The sequence below is a fragment of the Plectropomus leopardus genome, chromosome 9, assembly GCF_026936395.1.
Source record: "Plectropomus leopardus strain MGB_pleo_1.0 chromosome 9, ASM2693639v1, whole genome shotgun sequence".
Classification (NCBI taxonomy): domain Eukaryota; kingdom Metazoa; phylum Chordata; class Actinopteri; order Perciformes; family Serranidae; genus Plectropomus; species Plectropomus leopardus.
Genome location: NC_142184.1, coordinates 37363028 through 37383793, shown reverse-complemented (window position 1 = coordinate 37383793; position 20766 = coordinate 37363028). Strand labels below are relative to the sequence as shown.

Below are 20766 nucleotides of genomic sequence, written 5' to 3'. Positions count from 1 at the left end.
GGCAGGTTCTCAAGCTGACGAGGCATACAAAAAGCTAGAAGCTTTAGGCAGATCTGAGGCAAAAAAGACAAACAGGCTAGGTGAGCCACACAGGGAGGCAAAACAAGAAGCAAACAACGAGGAATATACAGGAAAGAATAATATCTACCACTGTCGTAGAGCTAATACTCTGGTGACGAGAAGGTCTGAGACAGGAACTTAAGTACTGCTCCAGCTCATCAGCAGATTGCAGACACCTGGCCCAGCCTGTGGGAAAACCACGCCCCCTCTCACACATACAGGTTAGTGACACAGAAGGGAAGGCAGACAGGGAGAAACCAACAACATACAGAAAGGGGAGGAGGGAGGCATAGCAGCCAATCATGACAATGTGCCTCCTTCCCCAAATTCCAACCATCTGTGTCAACGTGTTTTGTTGACATTCCGGCATTGGTTGCCATGTGCTTTTGTTGCTTAAACATAACCTTGGGGTTATGGACTACCACATCAGTTATCCTTTTGATTGGGATGATTCCATAATTTAATATGTTATTATTATTATTATTATTATTATTATTATTATTATTATTATTGGTATTATGTGTTTTTACATGTACGATCAAATTTGATGGTGACAGAAAGTAAATGAAATAATTAGAATTGGATGTGACTTCCGAGTTGACTTATAGTTTTTACAAATGAAAGGTGTTTATGGCCCGCATTAGCAAAAATAACACTGCTGCTTTGAAGGTTTATTATAAAGTGGATCTACAAGTAAAGGCGATGTATGAGGCGAAATTGAATGTGTGAGAGGCATCAATATACGTATGTGTAATAATGCCTTTGTCTCTAAAATGTTGATATGCATGAGTGTGCACATTCTCTGGTAAAAATTGTTTTTTTAGATCAAAACTTTTGCACAGAAAATAGCGTACCCCTCTTTCGTGCCGTTTAGTGCTTACGCAACATTTTCAAATGAGAGCCCAGAACTGTGGATGGAAATCACTTGAAAATGCAAGTTAGCTAAACAAGAGTGGAAAGCTTTAAAGGGGCACTGCACTGACCTTACAAAGATGAATTTAGCTGTCATGAGCTCTACTCAGCCTGTGAAAGAAGTTGTATGATGTCTTGTGCGTCCTTGGAGGAACTCTTTCTAGTCTGAGAGATTAACCCTGATGATTTCATCAGGGTTAGCTCATCTTGGGCTCAAAGACTGCAAAAACTAAAAGCCTGTATTACAAACTGGAAGTGAGGACTCAGAAGGTGTACCAGGCAGGGAGGGTCTATTGAAAGATGCTTCTGGTTGCATTATGGGTATGAAGGATCCTGTTGTTTTGAAGCAAAATAAGTATTGTGATTGAAGTTTTATATCTTAGTATGAGTCAGAGTCCCACAGAATTCACAGGGAGAGTAATACACAGGCAGTTAGTTAGATTTTGGCAAAAGTTTGGAAACGTTGCATGCAGGGCATAAAAATATGTTTTTTACCTCATCAGCCATTGGCTAGTGACCTCCACAAATTTACCGGCCAAAACTATTTTTCACCGGACAAATAAAAAAATCATGCCTTATTTGTTTTAAAATAATTACCATACGTTTTCATTATGAAAATCCAAATTAAGCATCACTTAGAATACAGTTATGTACAGATAAAATTAGATTATTGCTATTTTATTAGGGTATTCTTCATTTCAAAGTGACTGCTGCATCATCATGTATGCAGCCCATGGTGTGGTTTGTCAGGTCATAAGTCAGTCAGGGCCGAGGTTGGCCAGCCTCGTCAATTTTCCAGTTTTCTTTGAAACGTCGTACAGTGACATTACTCCGTTTACTTGTCTTTTCCTCTTCTTGATCGTCTCCTGCCTCTTTGTTTATCCTTTTTGTTTGTGGTGGCTTCACATCGGGAATGTGTCGCCACATCTTCCTCGACACGCTCTTCCCGCCGTGCTTCTTCAAGCAAAGGAATGAATAGAACTCCAGTAGCTGATGTCACGCCGTTCCCGGTGTACCAAATCACAACACAAGTACAGCGTGCCGCGAGGGTCAAAATAGCTTGACAGTCGGCAGAAATGGTAGAAAGTATGAAAACAAAACCTCACATGCAATTCAAAATTTTCCATCGGCCACTGGTGGGTGTGTTTTTGTTTTACATGCCAAACTAATTTTTTACCCGCCATTGCCACTTGGCGGGTGTTAACTTTATGCCCTGGTTGCATGTTACTGCTCCATTTCAGCATTGTCAAATTGTCAGAAATTTTCTTTTTCATTTTTATTATTTAATGTCATTTCTAATTTTCAGTGGATTTTCTCATACTTTACCCACACACACACACACACACATGCACACACACATACACACACATATAAATATATGTATATACAGATATATGTGTATATATATATAGAGAGATTTCCAGGCTTTCAAATGGTTAATTCAGTCTTTTGTATTTGATCTGTTCCAGCTGCAGTGGATTACCTGGCAAAAAATGTCAGCCTGTCCAGTCAGCGCAGGATGAAGCTGGCTGACCACTCAGCTGTACTGGGACTGCTGCAGGTTGAGACGGGCCAGGCCTACTAGTACTCACCTAACATGCAAGCAACATGACACCTGGTCACCAGCACAACTGTCACCTCCTGCTACCATCCATAAAAATCTCCCAGAGACCTTGTGTGTATATGTTGTGTGTGTGTGTGTGTGTGTGCGCATGGGTGCGTGCGTGTGTGTGTGTGATAGAATAGATTGATCAAACAGCACACTGGGGTGATATTTAGCTTTTTTAATTTCATGCAACTGTTGCTCAAGGGTTTAAGAATTGAATGATGTAGCTGACCAAGCTTTATACATTCCCCATGGGACCAACCAAATCCACAGCGAGGATATCAGTTGTTAGGAAAATTGTTTTTTAATTGTTCTTGTTGCACTACATTTTGTAGACAACATTGATGGAATCTAACTTAAACTGGATATCTATAGTGAACTTGCAGTTTAACAATTATTATGTGAACCCTGAGCCAATCAATTTTGACTGTGTAACCTCCGACTTGCTATTTAAAAATGTTTTACCAAAAAAAAAAAAAAACATCTTCTGTGGGCCAAAAAAACATGCTTTGTGGCCATTCTGTAATGATACAGTCATACTTAATGCCACGTACACTTTAAGTTGTAAGTTGAAACATTTCTAACTCCCTCAAGCTCTGGTGCGATTTTGTCTCAGTTAATAGCACCCAGAGTAACTTCTTTTTGCATCCATTGTGCCACTAAATTGTCATTAGATACAGTTGTCAAACGTCAGAGACTCCCTTAGCACTCTCTCTGAACAGACCTTAAGGGAGCACGCCGTGTTACTCTGTTTAGTCACCTCTATGATCACTTATATCAAGTTTCATTCACTGACATGTTTTTCTGGTTGTGCTGTCACATATAATGGAGAAAATTTGGGAAGTGCTTCACTGGGTCAAGAAACTAGGTGCTGGTGATGGTTAAAAAAGAAACAACCCCCAAACCCCCAGGTGCCCTTCAAGGACAGGGCAGTTGAATATGGATAAAAAAATACTTTCTGTGATTTTCTGGCTTCTTTAATGTTGAAATCCATGGTATAGTTGGCAGTCTGAAAAAATAACTGAGGCATCATGATTGTAAATAAAAAACCTTTTAATAAAAAGATAATCAAAATTTTTGTTTCGACGAGACAGTCTTCATCAGGGTGTAAAATGCACTGGAGACGGGTGTTCAATCTAGGAGGGAACAAGGCCAGTCCTATCATCGCATACAACTGTCATCTTGTTTTTGTTATGGCTGTGGATATGTGTTATTGAGGGTGAATCATTGTGAAAATTTTCAAATTGTACCTTCCTCTCAGTATCCAATATTATTGTTATTATAGCCTTGACAAGTATTATTAAGGGGGATCATTACATCCATCCATCCATCCACCCATTTTCATCTGCTTATCTGGGGCCAGGTCGTGGGGGCAGCAAGCTGAGCAAAGCACTCTAAGCGTCCCTCTATGAGGGTGAGGTGTTTCAGGCATCTGATCAGGATGTCTTCTGGGCACCTTTTGTTAGAGGTTTTCCATGCACATCCAACTGGTAGGAGGCCCTGTGGCAGACCCAGAACACACTGGAGGGATTATATATCTTGTCTGGCCTGGGAACTCCCAGGGTCCCCTAGGAGGATCTGAGGAAAAATGTCAAGGGAAACAAAACAAAACAAGCTTGGGAAAAACTATATTTTAAATTATAAAAATATGTAAGATAAATTTAAAATATTATAACTTTAATTACATATTTAAAATTACATTGCAGAGTTATTATAACTTTTAAGCATGTTTTCCAGGTCATGTCCTTGTTTTTTGCATTTTTTAAAAAATGTATCTTTAAGGTAATTTTATTATAGGTTTCAAAGGGTTAACTTGTATTTTTGCAATTTTTTTTGCAATGATTCAGTTGCATTATGTTAAATTTTTTTCTGTTCGAGTGATGTTTTTTCAACTGGGCACCACTAACATGCCATGTGATCTATGTCCCTTGGCACCTTGATGAGTTTTAAATAGAACACCAGTCCCCCGGTGTATTTTATACCCTGTTTAAGTTGAAACACATTGGTAATCTATTTATTCAAATCAGAAAAGAAAAGTTATTTACAACCAGACTGCCTCGGATGCCTTTCAGACTGCCAACTTAAACACTGGTCATCTACATTAAGTAAGCTGGACAGTCTTTGTTGTTTATTCCTAATTGTATGTATGATTTGATAATGGCTCGTGAATTCTACCTCAAATTCAAGTGTGTTGTTTACTTTTGATCACAAACAACATCACAGATGGAAACACTGGAGTTCAGCAAAATATAATATTAATATTTTAAGTCTTTCAGAAATAGTAGACCTTAATAGACAGATTTGTCCTGGCTGAGTTTTAGTGTTCCAACTTTTACACTTCAATTACATTCTTCATTAATTTAATGTCTACTGCGGGCATACATCTATGAAAACAACCACTGGATTGGTCATCAACTATCCTTAATCACACTTTTAATATTAAATTAATTTTAATAAGTCATATCTGCAATAACAATGAATGAGTTAACAGTGCTGTTTAATTTTATAGGTGACTCATTCATTCTTGCTAAATGTGCACCATGAGGAAATATGACACTGAGTATGTTTCGCTTCAACATATCAAAATGAGTGTTCATATTGAGCAGACCTGCAAATTGCTTACTGACAGTGTCTAGTCACCTGCTCATGACAAGTAAAGTATGCTTTAGGATGGCTACAGATACAAGATTTTGCTCTGGTGTCAGAGTCTGAAGTTTTAAAGTTTCCTCCCAGTTCACTATTGATGTGTTTAGACACCATTAAGTTTACCAATGAGTTTTAACAGGTGTGAACTGGGAGGAAAAATGGGGGTCTAATGAAATTAGTAGATTGTATCAGTAAATGATGATACCAGAACTTCTCAAATAATGGCCTTTTTTTCCCCAGCTTCAGAGAGAACCAGGTGTTTACCTGGAACAAGCTTACATTAGAGAAAGTCATTATTTATAATTTACCTTCGAGTATATTTTAAAATATTTTAGTAAAAGAAGCCTCCCTGTTTGATTGCTTCTGTCTTAATTTGCAGTTGATGCAAACTCAACAATTCCTTAATGTCTACCTCGTCTCTATAAATTCTCTTTCTCATTGTTCCTTTGAACAATGAGAAACTATGTCAACAAAACTCTACACTTCTGACATAGATATTTATAATTTAAACCCTTCAGCAAAAGTAGTCTTTAAACCCATTTTAGCACCTCCAGTTCCCTCACCTCAAAGTCAATTGTTTTTTTTTAATGTGGTTTTGGTTAGAAGCCTGAAATAAGGTCTGTAGTTAACACAAGCTGAAGAGACTTTCACGCTTTGCTCTACAACTTAATATACTTAACTAATTACCCCTATTTGAACTTTGAAGCTATGTGTCTTAAGACAGGTAGTTGTTAACAAGTGGCTAAATGAGACAGTAATAAGTCATCACCCCAAACTGCGCCGAACACGCCTTTACAGGCTAATAATGGTAGCGATGAGACCGTATTATAGTTAGTTTATAGACCAGCATTAGCTTTTGACTTCTGGCAATTGAATTTAGGCTTCAAATGTCCTGAAAGTGGTGTTCATTTGTGAAGATTATCTTGCTGAACAAAACGTGTAAGTATCAGAAAATCCTATAGGCCTTTTGATAAGGGAATCAGGGCGATTCTAGCCTCTGGGTTGGCCCTCAGAATAACGTCACCCCTGGGGCATTCTATAATATCCCCTTTAATGTGAAATATATACAGGAAGTGTGTGCTGTGGGAGTGTTTCCTTTACAGTAGCTTAACAGGGATGGAAAAAAACTGCACAGTGAAGGTTATTGAAGATAACTATTGAGTGAAAATGGTATTTGTCTTAATGATAGAAACAGTCAGTGTTTTGACTCTGCATGGCCATTGTTGAATATTGGCTGTCATTTGAGAACTTCTGGTATACAGAATTTATTTGTCAAACAATCAAAACGAATGTTAGGTGACAAGTTTTGTAATGTCAACCTCGAAAATGATTAAGCAGTACAAACAGCACTCCTTGCAGTCCAGTACAAACAGCAGTACCACTTTCATAAAGGCTCCCACTGAGGATATGTTGTGCAGTCAGAGACATAAGACTGTCAGAAAGTTCTTCCTCACTCTAATGACCCACACTGACCAAAGGGAAAGCACCTCACTCCTCCACTCCACCATGCTCTCCGTGTGAATCACTTCACTGCCCAGGAGAGGAAAAACAAGGCCTGCAAAGATGCCACCATACCACACCACCATATGGAGCTTTGTGCTGTGTTCTAAAGTGGAAGCCACTTCAGGGTCAATGGGCTGGAGGGTGAACAGAGACCAAACAGAGAATCATTCCACCTATTGAGTCATTCCATACAAATCAAAACAAAACTTGAAAAATCAACAGTCTGCATTATTAGAGTTCTCTTTCTGTCTTTGTTTTGTATTTTATGCCATTTCAGAGAGATGCTCAGTATTTAATTCTCAGCTCACCATGAATTTAAAAATGCCATTAAACAAAAGTGAGTCGAGTTAGATGAGTTCATTTCCATCTCATCGGATGCTGGTGTCCGTGTGGAACTATAGTGAGGGCGATCATCACTGTCTCCTAGAGGCTTTTCTAATATCAGCCCCCAAACAGAGCCATCGGAACTCTATGGATGCTGGCTTACTTAACCTTCTACCTTGTGTATATATATTTTTTCACTGACAGCAAGCTAAAGTGAACATCAAGGATCCGATGTACAGATGTGCCCCCTCACCCCTACCCCTCCTGTTTACCTCTTGGTCCTTTATCTGCTTGTTTTGTTCTTCTTTTGTTTGGCATGTGTGTATGTTACCATAGTATAATTTATTCTACTTGTATGAAGTATTAGACTAGTGACAAACTTGTATTGGCATTTACTCCCCTCAGACTCTTGGTGTGTTGACTGTAACACTGGCGTAACTGTCTGTTCATTAAAGCTCTACAACTGGACCAAAACCACAGGGTTGTGCTGGCCACCTGCTCTTCATTCACACACACTCAATTTATTGTTTTTTTGTGGGCATTAAAATCTATGAGGGAGATTAATGATTCAGTTAATTATGTTTGAGATTTTAAAAAAGAAGATACAGAGCAGCATTAATTCATTTTTTTCCTTCAATGTGTACTTCAGGACCAGAGTTTTGGAAAGATGGATGTCAGATGGACAGGAGATGACAGGTATTGTCATGATAAGGCCCTGTCATTAACTGAAAAAGAAGTATAAGAAAAAATCAGTTTATTGTTTTTTAAGTGCACAATAATGCATTTTAGTCTCCCATGTCTTTATTAAACAAGGACCATCCATAAAAAACATTCTCAAAATGAGAAAAGATGATTCATGCCAGATTTAGCTATTAGCTAGTGTCCATCTGCAGTCCCTGGGCAGGTACAAACAGAATAAATATCTAACACAAAAAAAACACTTATCACACATGATAAACAACATTACATTACAATAGACAATACAAGCAGATACAATCAACATACCAACACATTCATAAAATCTGGATTTCTGTGAAATTAGGTTGTCAGGTTACTCAATATCCGCTTTTTGACACCACAGGAGAAAGTCTGATGGTAGTGCCTTTTTTAGCTCAGTTGGAAGCATATTCTAATGTTTGATGGCTGTAAATGAGCAAGCAGATTGTGCTAAGGCAGTTCACCACAGTGGGATGCTAAGATCTGAGTTCAGAGCAGAGCAGGAGGTTCTGCTCATTTGCTCAGAGCGGAGCTGAAGAAATTTATATTTTTTTTGGTAGCAAAATCAGAATGTTAAATATAGCTTATTCATACAAACAAGACTACTGTGAAAAGGGAAGGACTCATTCATTCTAACCATCAAAAATGCAATAATGATCAACTTCATGGCTGCTCTGAAAAGATTTAATAGCCTATATGGTATGGCGTTGATTTTATTTTTCATTTATTTAACTTTTATTTAACCAGGTTGGTCCCACTGAGATTACGAATCCCTTTTTCAAACCTGGCAAAAACAGTCGGCAGTGAAAACACAAAGTTGCAGACAGGGACACAAATGGAGACATATTACAATTCACAAGCACTTTGTAAGACCCATACACCACCCTCGTGCTCTCTCGGTAGGAACCCTCAAGCTTCTCATATTACGTCGTCACAAGCAGCGTTTCAACCTGACACTATCCAGTAGCATATCATACGGCCGTGCCAGGTACCGTCCGGCAGATTGTCGGAGTATCAAAACACTGCGAAAGGTAGCTTTTGGCATCAGTATGTTATGCTGAAATTGCTGACAAAGCTGCAGTATTTGAGGATTTGGGAATGAGAATGGGCTGACAATTCGTGTATGTATAAATCTGTTTTTGTCTTGATTTCTTGTTGTTGGTTAAATTCTTTGTCTTACTATCAGGGCCAGCATGAAGGTGTGCTGATGTTGTCTGTGGAAAATCTAAAGAGATCATTACATGGGGTTCTCAGCTATACTTTTACTATTGCTTTTTCTTTCCCATGGTAGTAATGACAACACTGTGTAACACTAGAGTTATACCTCTTTAGATTCCTGTAAATTTCACCTAAAATATTTATCCAAGGCATACCCAAAGTAAATTCAAAGCTGTTCATGCACTTGCATGGGCTAATTTGAAAAGTTACACTGAAGTTTTTTTCCCCAACAGTCAAAATCTGTTGTGATCGGCTGCTGTGCAGCCCCCGTACCCCTCCTCCTTTGTGTGCTCGCTGTCTGCATACCCTTTTGTGCGCTAACCTGTGTGTGTGTGTGTGTGTGTGTGTGTGTGTGTGTGTGTGCGCGTGTGTGTGTGTGTGTGTGTGTGTGTGTGTGCGTGTGTGTGTGTGTGTGTGTGTGTGTGTGTGTTTGTGAGTGTGAGTGTGGGCGTGGTTTATTCTTCCCTAGGCTGGGCCAGGTGCAGGCAGTCTCCTGATGAGCTGGTGGTGTACTTAAGCTATGGCTTCAGAGCTACGAGTTGCCAGAGTATCACTCCTGCCAAATGGTAGATGTTCCTCACGCCCTTTCAGTATTTTTGCTGTTCCCTAGTGTTTCGTTTTTTTGCCTGTGCGGCTTACTACCTTGTGTTTTCCCCTCTTGTCTCAGAGTCGCCGCAACTCCTTGCTTCCTGCTCCAGCTGTTGTGGTGTTCACTCGTCTGTGTGCCTGCATGCCTGCCCTCTCGCTTCCCACACTCATCCGAGCACTCAAGTCCTCACGGAAGGAATCCTAACCTTGGTTGAACTGGTTCATTTGTTTCACGTGGAGATTGCACGGAGCATTCCCGCTCATGTCACCTTTGGAGGACGATCCGACTGCACTCATTTCCCCCCACCCTGCTCAACATCACTGTAAATAAATAGCACTATTGATTCATCGCACTTCTTGTCTGTGTCTTGTGTCAGCTCTTGGGTCCAAACATGTCCAGCCCGTCACGTCATTGTTTTTTTCTTTTATCTTTGCCGAAATGTTTTCTTTAAAAAGATGTTGCAGATGACTAGAACTGAGAGGTATTGGCTGAGTAGAACTGAGAGGTAAACACAATGGGAGCATGGTATGAGGCCTCAGCTAGTCCAAGGAAGTACATAACAATAACACAAAATATACACATTTTACACATTTTTCTAAGGAATTTTCCAAATCCTGTAAAAAAAAAAGAAAAGAAAGAGGGTAAAACAATATCAATGTGTGTGATAGAGTGAAATACAAGTCAGCAAAGACTTTAAATGTCTTACTGTATGTATTGTCAAAACACTTTTAAAACCGAAATTAAGAAGTCAAGAAAGATGACAGGGGTAGTTTTTTAAAATCATTTATGTACCTTTATAATTGTATGTAACTCCAAGAAAGAATTAAAAACTTAAATGAAGGTGATGAGTGTTGTTGACTACAAGACCCATAAGCCATTGGGCGAATCACTGACTACTGCTTTGCTCTGGGGCAAAAGTAAGAAAGGGAGACAATTTCTCCAACACAAGCCCTCGCTGCCTATTAAAGCCTCGACTGTCAGTATAGAAACTCCAACCTGCTCAATTGAGGTGTCAATCAAATCATTAACAAGGGGTCTGCATATTTACATGAATACTGGAGGGATAATGAAAAAGGGATTGGACCAAAAATTATGGATATCAACTGTTGGTTTGTAGAATGCTGTTTTGAAGCCTTGAATTTGACATTTCGACCGTCACCAGCATGTTTTTATTAGCCCAAAGTGACCATATTTTGATGAAAGGATGGAGCTGTTGATGAGTGAGGGGTGGATCTGAATGACAGACTGTGGCAATGCCACGCAGACAGCCTGTCACTCAAGCAGCCCCACCCTTAAATATACATGTAGGCCTTAATAAAATGTAAACTCATAGGTTATAAAAAAAAACAAAGATTATTTTATCATATTTTTTTCAGTCTTAATCTATGTAATCTTTACTGAATGTATAAGCCACCATTGTTTTAGGGTCATTGTGTATTATATAACAATAATAATAATTATAATATAATAATAACAATAATAATTATTATTATATTTTGCTGTCTGTTGAGCAAAATATAATAATATATTGACTGTCATCTATTTTTCTCTGTTTAGAGATATTTATTTTTATTTTATTTTTTATTGTGGCCATTATAATGCCACTCACAAAGGCAATTCCCTTACCTCCACCTGTTTCAGTGGACCTCCACAAAGCAGCATTATCATGCACTGTCAGTTGCCTTTGATTTGTTTCTTGTTGATGTGATATTTCAGACATTATAATAGTTTGTATGCCTCATATTCAAGGATTTGACTCTCTACTCAGCAGTGAACAATAGCTTTAGCTTAAGTTGAAATGATTACATTTTGCGTGGTAGACTTTAGAAACACAGAGTATAGTGTGTGGACAGGGTAATCTCCACAGATGAGGGTGAGAAAAATTTGCATAGCCATTGTTTTTTCCGTTGTCTTCTCATGTACCATAACCTCAAAATTAATTACTTTTCTTTTTTTTGAAATTGAGTCACCAAACCCTGGTAATCCTGTCTCCTGAAATCTCTAGTCTGCCTTTGGTATGGGAGTGATTATCATAAATGCCTGTGATCTTCAAAAATTTAATTTACTTTACCCAGATCTGGAGTTTTCTCAACCCAAATGGAGATGGAGGATACCTCCTGAAGAGCAACAGTGGAGCGTGGGGTCTCACCATCCTAATACAAGGCTTCTGTAATCCCGAGCTGTGGTGTACATGAAATCCCACTGTAATTGCCTTCCCTCGGTTAAAGCTAAGATATTCAACATTCTCAAGACCACTCACAAGGATAGCAGAAGGGATTTAGTTCCTATGCAGATCCTTACACGTGCTGAAATTTTTTTTCATGCCAGCGCTTTAGAAAGTCTGTCAATATTCTCACAATACTCACTGAGCCCAGCTGTGTCAGGAAGAAATGTTTAGCATGAAAATCAAATATGAGCTGAAAAGCTCGAGAGGACAAACAAGCTGGAACTGAACACTATAAACTATTTCAGCCAGGAGAGACTTCAAGAATCATTCAATTAATTGATTTGACAGAACAACGCAATGGGAAAGTTGAAGAAATCTGAGATTAGTCTTTGGTGATTAGACCCCATCATGATGCCATTGTTACCTGACCTGTACAAAAATATCCCATGACGGAGTCTAGACAAAAATTCTTTTGTGATATTATATTGTTTCTTTATTGACCATAGGCAAGCATACCAACACAAGACTGTATTTTTGAGATAAAGATAAAAATATTCATCTGGTGTGGAAAATATCTGCAACATGACAGTCACTATGATGTATTTTTATAAACTCATCCAGGAGACATGTCACTGTGGTCACTGTCTACAACTACCAAGTAGAATAGTGATGTGCTATCTATTCACCTTACACATAATCACACGAACCCCCATCACAGTCTCATCTTAAGTGGTCCCTTATTGCAGCTTTGTCAGTGGACTTCCACATCTGAATTTTACGCTTTTGGTTTCCTCAAGCGTCTGCTCTTTACGTTCCAGGATGCTGCTACCATGATGTCAACAAATGCACATGGTGATATAACACTGCATGTGGTTAAGGGGCGGCTGTGACTCAGAGGTAAAGTGGGTCGTCCTCTCATCGGAAGTTCAGTTTGATCCCCAGCTCCCCCGGGCAACATGTTGAAGTATCCTTGGGCAAGATACTGAACCCCAAATTGATCCCAATCAGAGTGTGCATGCATATAAATGGTTACTACCTAGTAGGTGTCACCTTGTACAGTAGCCACTGTCACCACTGTGCAAATGGGTGAATGTGACATGTCCTGTGAAAGCGCTTCAAATGGTTGAAAAGACTAGAAAAGTCCATTACCATTTACAACAACAGCACATAGCAACTAAAGATGAGACGTCAACAAACACACATGCTTGCACTGACGGTTAGGATTAGGAGACAAATCATGGATGGTTAGATTTAAAACACAAAGCCCTATCACATTTAAACAGGAAGCGAGACCAGACTCCATGGTCCAGGGTTTGTTCAACCTATCCACCTCACCTCCCGCCCACCCTATAGGCACCCTCACACTCCAGCATATTACATTGTTACAGGCAACGTTTCAAGCTGCCACCATCCTGCTGCTTGTCGCGTGGATGTGACAGGTTCCATCCATGAAAGGTGTTATTTGGCATCATGCTCTTATGCAGTCAGGCAGGGTTGACAACACATGCTCCACACTGGTTTGCCTTGTATCACAATATAGATTAAGTGTAATATGTACATGAGATTGCACAGGAAGAAACACCCATTTGATTAAGCTATGAAATCAGGAGATTAGCAGAAGATCAGGGCACAGCAGTCAAAAGGGTTAACAGTTGAGAGAACCTGTGAGACCCATGTTGGCAGGTATGTCTGACACATTGTCTGTAGAAATTGCAAATATTGTTTTTATTCAGAAATGTTTTTACAAATTGTGGAAATCCTGCCCAAGAAATATGATTCCAATCAACCTGGTCGTGGTGTTGTAATTGAAGCCCAAAAATTAAACTTTGGAAACCACATATATGAGATTAGCACTCAAGTTCAGCTTAATGTGCTCTATAAATAAGTCTAAAGAGCCATCTAAATCAGTTTAACTAGCCATTGTGAGGTTTTTGAAAAATACGTTTTTGACTTCTCCTTAATTGTAGGTCTGATTTCTACCAATTTTTTTTGTGGATCATTACTGGACCAAACTTATATCATACATCTGACATCTAAAGATCTAAACTGCAAAGCTTTTGGACATTTTGTCAAATGGTGTGTTCATGACAAGATGTCATATCTCTACCATGAAACAGGAAGTATTTTTTAACTTGATTATACATGGTCAAATTTGCCACATTTGGAAAACAGGTGATTTAATAAGCCATTAACCACAATGGACAGATGACAGGAGCAGCCACATGTCAACAATAATGAATATTTATGGTCAGCACAAATGTTAGCACTCTGACAGCAGAAAGTGCCATGAAGAATGCAGTGATTACAGGACATGTCTGAAAATTCAATCCCCTCTCGAGCAGGCACAGAGGTATTGTGCACTGGGAGTACAGCTGTGTCAAACACTCAACACTGTCACAATGAAAGCACTTACAAAGCCTAACATCTTCCTAAATCCTATAATTATTCCAGGATACAATGTGTACCTGGGCCCCAGCTGTCTGATCACCACAGCGAGGGAATTGCTCCTTCTACAATCAGCTTATAAGAGACAGATTGCTGTGATTGGCTAATAATATCAGCTTGTAAGCAGTGTGCTTAAGCAGTGTGAAACAGACAGAAGGATAAATATATTAAATAATTTGCTAGATCCATCTAACTCCTCCCCAACTGCCACTGTTGGCAGCTGTTCTTCTTAATGTTAATCTTTTATTTACCTTGCAGATTTCTCTTTCCCCAACAAAAATAGAAAGTGAGATGTACTTTTTCGTACATCTCTTTTTGTTACCACTTCCACATCTTTCATTTAGCGTGAAAGTTTTCCTTAAGTCTGGTGTATTGTGTGTGTTATCGCAGCAGTCCACTGAATGTATGATTACTGAGCTGTTTAGCAACCTCTGTTGTTGGGCGCCCCCCTCTCAAACCCTGCCCCAGCACCCCACTCATTCTAATCTCACCACTCCGGTAGCACTTTGGAATTAAACTGGAGGAGGCTGGGTGTCTTAGTAACCTCTCCACTCTGACACCAGGCCCTCAGTCATCCTCATTGTGGAAAAAGACCTCAGCATGTCTGAGTCAACATGTCTGAGCTGACAGCCACTTGGAAAACCTTGGTTTGGAAAAGCAGCATGACTCACTGAAGCCAACTGGTTCCACAAAGCAAACAACATGCAGATGAACTGCATGTCTTATTGACTGATGTGACTGTCATTTTTGAGATAATAGTATATCACCGAGTCCTCCATCAAGTCTTCACCAAGAAAAAAAGCAATAGATTTTTTTTCTTTGCATCTTTCATTCCCTGCAGCTATAATAACCTATATCAATGTTTATATTTTTAATAGACCCCATAATTTGAAGAATATAAATCCCCTCCAAACGGTTGAAATAACCATTCACTGTAAAGGTAAAACAGAGAGAGAGAGAGAGAGAAATAAATCAGAATTACAAATTATTTAATGTAATAATGCTTTTAATATCAATTTGTAACCATGGAATTAGTCAAATGACCAGCGCTAATTTTTTTTTCCATGCATATTTACCATAAGAGTACTTTGAAACTTCTCAGGAATGGTGAAAAAAATCATACTGATATAATTTCTTTTACCAAATCTATCTATATATCTTATCCTATTTCATAAATGCACTTTTTTAAAATCTTAGCATCACTACTTTTGCCATTTAAGGCCAACTAAACCTTTTGGTAAAAAATCATACTTAAAGTTAAAACATTAAATTTGTCATTTAACAACAATGAATGACCCAAAGATTTTTGGCATAAGGGCAATTTTAATTTCATTAGTTTCTCTACCTTCACTATAAAAGGCCAAATCAGCTGTCTGGAAGAGCATGATTTTTTTTTTGTTTTTTTTTAATTGACCCTTATTGGACTTTTATTTTTTGTACAGGTAGATAAATCTGGGCTTACTGGACTTTATCTAATAAAATTAGATAAAGTCCAGTAAGACCTCTAAAACTATGACATGTCGAAAAGATCTCCTTACCTGTGAAAATCCCACCACACAGAGCCCTCATGTCTGATGTGATTTTTTTTGTAACAAACTTCCTGTTGGAAATGAACTGAAAAGGCAGACTGTTCAGAAAAGATGCTGCAGATGACTAGAACTGGGAGATATTAGCTGGGAAACACAATGGGACCATTGTATGGAGCCTCACAGAGTCCAAATTCATAGTAGATAACAATATAACAGAAAATAAATCCCTTTTTTTCTCCACGTTTTCTAAAGTTATTTCCAAGAGCTTTTCAGAAAGAGGGTAAAACAATCAACTGAATGTGTGATTATGGTAGAAAAACAAATAAACAAAGACAAAAAAAATGTCTATTTAGGAACTTACTGTATATAAATACATTACAGACAGACAATTGATGAGAAAGACTGTTTCTTTCCCTTAAACAGCATAGGAGCCTTTTGTTTATCGTTTCTGTACATGTTACAACAGTCTGTGATGCAAAATAAAAGGTTTAAATCTGTGGTGAAGCCTCGGCGTGTCATGCAATACTCATGCAGAAGGTTGGCCAATCACTGTCGCTTTTCCTACCTTGAAGCTTCAGGAACCTCTGCACCTCAGATCAGGCCATGATTTGGTGAAGAGATCCTTGCAGCACCATCCGAAGGTCATATGAGCTCAGTAAGCACTCCATCCAGACCAGCCAGCTCTCTAACATGGTGGAGGTCATTCCAGTGTATTTGAATCAGAAGGACAGATATAAAACGTCAAAGTCATGGAAACATGAATCTTTAAAATGATGTAACGGCAGCTGGTGGATATCTACGGATGTAATAATGGGTATGGACTAAATAATTTACTGGATTTAGATCACCTGGATGTTGGGGAGTGTAGGAGTAGCATTTCTGTGGGTAAAAAAAGGCAAATAATATGAATTTTTGAATGACAATAACACTTTAAAGGTGAGCCCGTAACAGCTTATTTGTTTTCAAATCATCTGATAGAAGGGTTTATTTAGCCTGCAGTGGTGGTGTGTATCTTAATATGACCAACATGAATAGCACCACGGGAAGCGTGTAGCTTTCAAATGATATGCTGTATGTACCACTTCAATAACAATGAATACTGCAGATATTTTAGGCATCGCAATTGTCAAAAATCCCCTCACAGGGCCTGCAGATGGTTCATTGGATTTTAAACTTAAACATATTGATAAATGCATAAGGAATATATACATCAATGACTTTTATTCAAAACCCTGCCCATTCCCAGTGTAATCAAAACACAGATATTTTTGCGACATGAACAGACACTGATAGCTTTGTAAGAGTACTGCATACAAAAGATACCTCAGGGTCTTTATTATCACATCATGGTTCACAGAATTCATCTGAACATTCAAATCCAAAAAAAAAACATAAAAGCTAGTTTTGAGTAGAAAAAAAACAATTTTCACACACTATATGCATGTCGTATTGACCTAATTTGCTAATATATGTGATTATGTGCACAGTACAATACACAAATAATAAAAACATTTTAAGAGATAGCTTCCTTGTTACCATGATCAGCACATGAATTGTGTCATTTTAAAAGAGTAATGTAGCATTTGGAAAATGCTTAAATCACACACACAACTTCCCATGAATCACTGGCAAATAAAAGCTCTCATGTTTGTGTCCAAATGGTTGTTTAAGCCCTCCTGTGCTACTCCGCTGTCCCAGTACACAGTCATCTCCCAAAAATGATCAGAATCAGGGCATCAGGTTTCAAACAGACATGAGGAGGGCTGGACTGTTGGAGAGGTTCAAGGACTCTCTGAGGAGGGACACGCCACTTTCCCAGGCTTTTGACAAGCCCAACAGCTGATACCCCACCCCCAAAATCCATCCTCCGCACCCACACACAGATGTATACATGCATGTACTGTGGACGCTGTGTGTGTGCGTGTGTGTGTGTGTGTGTGTGTGTGTGTGTGTGTGTGTGTGTGTGTGTGTGTGTGCATCTGATGCTTGTGATGCTCTGCCAGTGAGGGAGAGTTATGTCATGAGAAAAAGATGGAGAGAACTGAGACGATGATGTTTTTCTCCCCGTCAGCAGCAGGATGATGAGAGTAGAGCAGCAGCTGTGTGTGTGCAATCTCTCTTCTTCTCTCTCTTTCTCACACACACACAGTGTCTGGAAAGGTCTCATCTTTCTCTCTCTTAATTTTATTTAATTTCTTTGCCATAAGAGTTGATAAACAATGTTGCTGCAGCACTGATGATTAGAGGGCTGGGGGTTTGATTCCCGACTCGACCAGTCACCATGTTGAAGTATAGTTGGACAAGACACTGAACCCGAAATTTAGGGCTGTTCCATGGGTGTGTGAGTGCATGTGAATGTTAAAAAACTGAGTAGCATGTGGTGCCATATTTGGCAGCCTCAGCCACCTTTGACAAGACCAAAACCAACAATGTCTGTCTGTCCCTCAGTATTGTCTGACTTGTGGCTTTGAGCTCCAACAAGGTATTACTGTCATAACCACAGTGGGCAGTGAACAGTGCAAACATGCAATCCATCCATCCATTGTCTACCGCTTGTCCAGGGTTGGGTCGCGGGGGCAGCAAACATGGTCACTTTACTCCTTGCATGAATACACTGTAAATATCTAGTCAAAAGAAACCGAAGTGCTAACCTGTGTTTGATCATTAAACTTAATGCCACAAGTTCAATAACCTTTGAAATCTACTCCTGCTGATAAACCTCATCAGATAATTTGTCAGTTAATAGAAAAACCACTGAGAGGCATTACATTTTGCACATAAGGCAAAAGGCAGTGTTCTCCAGTGTTTCTTACTGCATGCCCTTTGACATATCTGTCTTTTCTCTTCACAAAAGTCAACTCACATTCACTATTAAAATGCTCTTACTAGAAAAGGAGAATGTTCTATATGCTTTTGTCAAACAGTCCAGCCCATTCTCACTCTGAGGTCATCAAATACCCAACAGATCCCGGCACCAAAAGCCACTTTTCCTGCCTATACGAAGCTGTGCTGCAGCAGCTGATATCACAGCCAGACAGAACTGTTCAGGGTGTTTTCATACACTGCTGGATGGCCGGACAGTATCTGCCATGGCAGCATGATACGCAGACAGGCGGCATCAGGTTTAAACACTGCCATTAACATTGCAATGCAGGGAACACAAAGGTCCCTATAGGGCAGGTGGGAAAGGCGGTGGATGGTTCAGACAAACCCCAGACTTTAATTTGTCTGTGTATGGTGTTCCCTTCCTGTCAGAAAGTGATGTTTCTTTTCTACACCTCACCATGTGCCTGCTTTGCCTAAACTAAACCATCCATGCCCTTGTTGCCTAACATGCCTTTATTACCTAAACACAACCACATGCTTTTGTAGCATCATCCCACCATGTGCTTTTGACATCCTGGCGTTGGCAGCATAGCGGCATCCAGCAACATCAACAGGAGACGCAGAAGGATACCCAGAGTGTATGATATAGTCGACGAAGTCCACTGACAAAATAGCAATTCATGTATCCAGCAGCTCAAAAACACACAGCCTTTTTGGGCCTGTTTTTAGGTGCAGATGTGATGCATTCTACCCTAAAGACATGCTTATTTTACCAAATAGATGCACCAGGCTGGAGTCACAGTTTGTGTCATTTGTGCAAATGTTTGCAAGATATGCCTCTCTCCTCTTGCAAATGTATATAGGACACTTTTAACATAGCATTCTGCAATCTGTGATTCCTAGACAGACAAAAAAAATATTTATGAACACAATACCTGATTACTGTAACAACAGACAAGCAAAGGGGAGGGAATTGTGCTTTGTGGTCATGAAATTCAATAAGGCACACAAGTTTATTATGTCAGCAAAGATAAAGTCTATGCTTGCATTTCAGATATCTTCAGCCTTTATATGAGAAGTCTGTACTTACAGATGATTCAGAAAAATCCAACACACAATCTGAACCCAGCAATCAAGGTGATGTCTTCAAAATGCCATATGACAGGCAAAATTGGTACAAAAATAATTACATTCCATCCTCCATCAAAAAGCAACTAAATAGCAACAAGGGACTGACATATTGATTTTTCATTATTTATTATCTGGTTTGACGATACCTGGTTTTTATTATATAAAACTATTATTTTATTACCCTATATTATTTAAAGACCTACTGTCTCACACCCAACATGTCAATTTAAGCATGTTAACGCATGAGTGTATGTATTTATGATCTTTGTTCTGTGTTTATATGGATTGTGACACATTGGGCCTCATGAGAGGGTGTGTTATATTAAGAGAAAATGTCAAATAAATTTAAGAGAATGTGAAGGGTGGCTGGGCTCTCCCTTCGAGATAGGGTGAGAAGTTCAGTCATCCGGGAGGAGATCCGGGTACAGTCGCTGCTCCTCTGCGTTGAGAAAAGCCAGATGAGGTGGCTTGGGCATCTAATTAGGCTGCCTCCCGGACGCCTCCCTGGTGAGGTGTTCAGGGCACGTCCCACTGTTAGGAGGCCCCGGAGTAGACCCAGGACACGCTGGAGAGACTATGTATCTCAACTGGCCTGGGAACGCCACGGGATCCCCCGGGAAGAGCTGGACGAAGTGGCTGGGGAGAGGGAAGTCTGGGCTTTCCTGCTTAGGCTGCTGCCCCTGCGACCCGACTCCAGATAAGCAGAAGAAAATGGATGGATGGATGGTTTAAAGAAGAAATTTCCTCTTAAGAACAGTTAGTGAATTAGGCCAAATGTTGCCAAAGCAATAAAATACAGTTTGTTCAAATATTTTGACAGTACACAGTTACAGTAATATGAACAGCAGTCGACCCCTTGATGCACTTTCCTTAATAATAAAAACATGCAAGAAAGAGAGAGCAGGACAAGGAGGAGATGTAAATCAATACCAGTTGCCTCACAGCAAGATGGTTGCAGGTGGGAACCCGCCTGTGGCCCTTCTATGTGGAGTTTGAATATGCTCCCCATGTCAGCGTGGGTTTTGTCTATGTTCCCAAGGTGTGAATGTGAGCATGAAAGGTTGTCTGTCTCCATGTGTCAAATGTGTGATAG

At 39.5% G+C, this 20766-nt stretch overlaps 1 protein-coding gene across 2 annotated transcripts in view; it reads left to right on the top strand.

Moving 5' to 3' along the window:
* The window catches only part of LOC121946660 (paired box protein Pax-7-like), an 81253-nt gene extending 72015 nt beyond the window's left edge, over positions 1–9238 (top strand). For both annotated transcript variants that reach the window (XM_088082680.1, XM_088082681.1), the window contains exon 9: positions 2442–9238. In XM_088082680.1, the coding sequence (XP_087938806.1) occupies positions 2442–2557 (116 nt within the window). In that variant the 3' untranslated portion in view covers positions 2558–9238. The remainder of the gene's footprint in view (positions 1–2441) is intronic.
* Positions 9239–20766: the final 11528 nt, after the last annotated feature.